Source organism: Musa acuminata, chromosome BXJ1-3, assembly GCF_036884655.1.
Source record: "Musa acuminata AAA Group cultivar baxijiao chromosome BXJ1-3, Cavendish_Baxijiao_AAA, whole genome shotgun sequence".
NCBI lineage: Eukaryota > Viridiplantae > Streptophyta > Magnoliopsida > Zingiberales > Musaceae > Musa > Musa acuminata.
Genome location: NC_088329.1, coordinates 16,804,835 through 16,810,000, shown reverse-complemented (window position 1 = coordinate 16,810,000; position 5,166 = coordinate 16,804,835). Strand labels below are relative to the sequence as shown.

At 34.8% G+C, this 5,166-nt stretch overlaps 1 protein-coding gene across 1 annotated transcript in view; it reads left to right on the top strand.

Annotated features, from left to right (window-relative positions):
- The window catches only part of LOC135623678 (uncharacterized), a 4,069-nt gene extending 2,092 nt beyond the window's left edge, over positions 1-1,977 (top strand). The window contains exon 5 of the mRNA XM_065126917.1: positions 1,317-1,977. Within this exon, the coding sequence (XP_064982989.1) occupies positions 1,317-1,691 (375 nt within the window). The 3' untranslated portion in view covers positions 1,692-1,977. The remainder of the gene's footprint in view (positions 1-1,316) is intronic.
- Positions 1,978-5,166: the final 3,189 nt, after the last annotated feature.

Here is a 5,166-nt window from a genome sequence, read left to right as displayed (position 1 = left end):
TTCTCTTTGTGCATTTTCTCCCCTTTCTTAAGGTCATCTATTATCTAAAAGTATATAGGATATCCAATGTAGCAAAGTTATGAAATTATTGTTGGATAGTGCATAAGTTGTTAGGAACAGATAGTTTGTAGTGGTTAGATTTTCTTGCTAATGGCAACATGGTGCTTGGTGGATGATGCTTTATCCGCTTGCTTTGTTGAATTGTTTTAGACAGTACTCTTTATCTATGAATAAAATGCTTGTGTTTTTTCATGAGCTTCTTAATATGCATTCTCCTACTTTAATGGTTTGAGTTGATAATTTAATTTAATTTAATTTAATTATTGTGTGCACATCACCCATATATTTTCTTGATGAAGAGTGTGCATGAACTAGGAATAGTGGTAGTAAGGTATGTTGTTAGGCAAGTCTCTGTTACCTAAAACTGCATAAATTAGAAATCAGCTACATCTTTAGGCTGTTGATATCGATTCATAAAATTATTTGAAATTTTCCTGGGAGCTTCCCAAAGTTGAAACTGTCTTAGATTCCTCCATTTTTGTTCGAGTCTATCCTAAATCCAACTAAAGGTATGCAGAACATGGTTTAAATGGATCGTGTGGGCCCAAATAGCCCCCCCAAAGGAAACCACCTGCATTCTTACCACACATTAAGAATGAGAACGAGAATGGTGCTGGAGAATTTCACCCTACCCAAATCTGAATCCAACTAATTACCTGGTACTCGAAGTTGAATCCAGAACTGACTTGGGTACCTAATTTTCTATCCGAACTTGTCCCAGAACTGATCAAAGGCCCAAAACAGTTGGAAGTGGGTTGAGTAGATACAGGTGTCCAAAAAAGAATGATCTGCTGCCTCACTATCTATTTGTGTGTGTCTGCTTGTCTGACATGTCATCATTAAAATTCTTAAGATGGGATATTTGCTTTTTGATATTGTTCATTGATCAGCGAGGAGATAATTGATCTTTATCACCTTTGACCCATCAGAAGTGTAGTGGCATATGGAGTCATATTAAGAAAAATATGGGCTCTGTTACACAATTTTCAACTGATGATGAAATGCTTGACCTGTATTGTCACTTTCAAAACAGTAATGGCATTGAACTCTAATTGTGGCCCTTGATCATATTATACATTAGATTGAACTAATTTGAAGCTTAGACATTCAGGAAATAACATTTATGGCTTGGTATCTGTTCGGGTGTTGTTATCATGATTCTTTACATAGTCTTGATTCAATGCCCAAAGAATCACAGATATCCCTATTTGATCATGTCATTATGAGATTTTACAAACCCTTTTCTTTTCCCACAGATAACTGAGGTCCGGGACTTTGCTGGTTTAGAAATTGAGGTTAAGAAACTCGATGATCCGGACTCAAAAGAGGCAGCTGAGAAAGCCAAAGTGCCAGGTGCTCCTCCCACTGCCCTTGACACCATTCTGGAGCAGATAAAGAAAAAACCAAAGCTCAGTGTCCTTGACAAGACCAAAAAAGATTGGAGTTCGTTCAAGGATGAGCACAAGGGTATGGAAGAGGAGCTGGATTCCTACAAGAAGAGCTCAAATCAGTATTTGGACAAGGTTTCCTTCTTGCAGAGAACAGATCACAGAGAGTTTGAACATGAGAGGGATGCTCGTCTTGCATTGCAGGCAAAGAGGAGACCAGATATGAGAGAGGATGACTTGTAGTCATACATCAACTGTAGTTAACAGCTCAACTTATTTATTACTAGTCATGACAACCAAAAGAAATGATTGCAATTGTCCAACATGTATATTCCCCTGGTCAACGACTTTGTTTTGTTCATGGGCTTGTTGGTCACTGAACGAGGAGAATAGCACCCAAAATATGCTGGCTTCTTTTTACAGTGCTGCAGAATTTGCTATTATAATGTTGAAGGAACACCTAACGTTGATTTTCCTGTACATTTATTGCTGACCTTTTTGTGAAAAAAGACATTGTTTTGATCGTTGATATTGTGGCTTGGTTTTCATAGATAATTTTCACTTTCTGAGTTATAGTCTTCTAAGTTGCATATATAATTCATGTCTTGCAGTCAGGAGTTTCATGGATTTGAGACTGCCATTAGGTGTCGAGCTGACAGTTGGTTCAACTTATTATAGCACTGGGTATTTATGAGACTGGCTTAACTTCATACAGCTTGGAGTAAAACACAGGGTTTTTGTGGGAACTTAATATTTATCTGGTTCGATTGGGTGCATTCAAAACTGCTGCTTGGTTTCCCCCAACTGATCCATCCTTGTGCAGGACACAGGCGAGTGATGCCAATCTGATGCTGCCGCTTCAGTGTCCACAGGTAAGAATTCCTTGAGTGATATTTCTCCAGCATTTCATCTGCTTTCCAACATAAGTTGCTTCAGGAGGCAGATTTTGATTGGTGTCAGTGTTGAGTTGCAATCCAGATGACGGCATGCATCATATCATCAATGGATGCAGCAGTGCATAAATGGCTGAATCGTTGTGTTTGATTTCATCTGAGTCCTATAACTGAAACACTACTAAACCATTCTCCTTGAAGGATTGGCACTAAGCCTTTCACAAAGTTCGATTTTAAATGTGTATAGGTGATCTAAATCTGCTTACGGTATAATTTCTTTCAGACAGGTGAGTAGAACATTTGATCTCATATTATTTTGACTTGGCGAATTCACAGGCTGCGTTATCTGAGATCTTCTCATGAAGTATTCATGAATCGAACCCAAACTTTCGGGTATGGATCTTATCCATTTTGTATCCGTTAAGCTTATTGGATCCTGATGTCGGGTCAGATCCCGAGGCATGCAAGGGAATTGAATCACGTGCGTAACACGTGCTTTGCAGCCTATGAGATGACCTCTCATCCTTACCCTGCCACCTGATCTCTCAATGTTCAACCGACAACCATCGCCATCGCCTCCCCTTTCCTTCGCGAGAGAAACTACGCTTACGGTTTGAACACTAGATCCAACTCCTTTAGTAGATATCTCATGCTTTTGTCGTCATAAATTTCGAATTTTTCGCTGGTTCATTGGCATTGTAGTATGATGATCGATTAGGGCCTATCTTTGGTTGGATTTTTTATGATAAAAAATGAATGTTTTTTTGCCTTATTATCACATCTCATATTTATAAAAAAAAATATATATTATTATAATATTAATAATTTATAGAAATTTTTTTCTTTTATTTTTGAATTCAAATGCTTATCTTTACAAAAATAAATATTTTTTAGTAAAAAAAATTATATCTTCTTAATAGGGTTATGAAAAAATTTTCTACCGAAGCCTCGTATATATTATAAAGTAGTAGATTATTTTAAAAATAAATATAAAATAAAATAATATCAATAACCACATAGTAGAAATCTTTGAAAAATTATATCATAAAGAAGTATATCATACCCGATAATGCACTCTCTTAATAGTGAATGGAGAGACATACTTTACAAGATATATTCCCCCCAACAATGGATAGAGAGAACCCATATTCCCTCACTCGCCTATGTTAGGATATGTTCCTTCCAAAAATGAATAAAGGAACCATTTAACTATCACGTTTGACGGCTTGCTAATCCCAAAAGGAATTATCCTACTTACCCTTACCAGGGATACATAGTCAATCATGTTCATTCATTACATTTATTCATTCACATATGCATACATCCAAGAAATAGTATAATCAAATATTATAAAGAATCATGCTTGATATATGATATGCTAGACTATGTCTATTGATAGCTTTGTACTGTGATGGGCTCATGGCTCCTTTCATAGGTTGCACTTCTAATGTGAAATACTAGTATAATTACATATACTACATGCTAACAATCACATCATATCATAAACTTTAAAAAAATTAAAAAATTAATAATCATTTCCAAATGACATCACGCATTCGAATAAAACATAAAGATACAAGGCATCAATCTTTCAATAGTTCTCAATTAACTTAAACCTTAATTGATTTGAACCAAACTCAATTCATAACATAACCAACTTCAAATCCTTAAAGAACTAGCTTAGAATAACCTTAGATTGATCTAATTTAGATTTAATTAATTTTAATTAGGTTAAGTATATTTGAACTAGTTAAGTTGGTTTGGAATCACCCTAAACTGGCCTGAACCGATCAAACTTATCTGATTCAATCAATTAATAAGTTTAAACTAATTTAAAGGGAGGAGAAATTGGACTATGTCGTATAGTTTTAGCCTAGGCTGAACCCACCCACTTAAGTCTTGGATAAGTCATATGTATCGCACATGACTGTTCTAAGTAATAGGTTGGGTTGAGGTACACTGGGTTGAATGGAGGAGCAACAATGTACCTAGCACTAGTCGCATAGCTAAGCGGGTCATGGGCTAGGTTGAGCCTTACCATTAAACTAAGCTACGTTTGGCTCATGGGTAAGATTGTGCTTGACCACATAGATTAGGTTATACTTAGCCACATGGGTTGGACAATGCTTGGCCACATTGGTTAGATTATACCTTGCCATATAGGCTAGCTCTTACTTGGCCACATAGGATATGTCATACATGGTCATATGAGCTAGGTCATGCTTAGTCACATTGGTTAAGTCATACCTGGTCACATAGGTTGGGTCATACTTGGCCATATGGACTAAGTTATACCTAGCCACATGTGTTGGGTTGTACCTAACCACAAGAGCTAGGTCAACCTTGTCTAATAGATCAAGCCGACTCAAGTCAGACCCCAATTATATTCTCTTATAAAATTAGATTTAATATTTTAAATTATTAAAAATTCATGAATTAAATAATTTAAATTCATTATTTTAAATTTAAAACTAATTAAATCATAGAAATTCACATATAATTCTTGAAACATAGATATATCTAATTAAATAAATTAAAATTATTATATTAAACTAAAAAGAAAAATTTTAATAATTAAATCAATCTTAAAATTCACTTAAGCTTAAGAGACCATTATAAATCAAATAATCATTTTAACATCATAAATCAATTATCATTACTTAATAATTATAAAATTTTCAAATTAAAATATTATTATGCATCATAAAATTATTATAATCCTAATATTAAAGATTTTTAAATATAAATCAAAGTTAGTTTGAAAAGAATAGAAGATCCTACCTTTGCTCATGGAATTCTCTCCTCAATCCTATCACTATCAAACT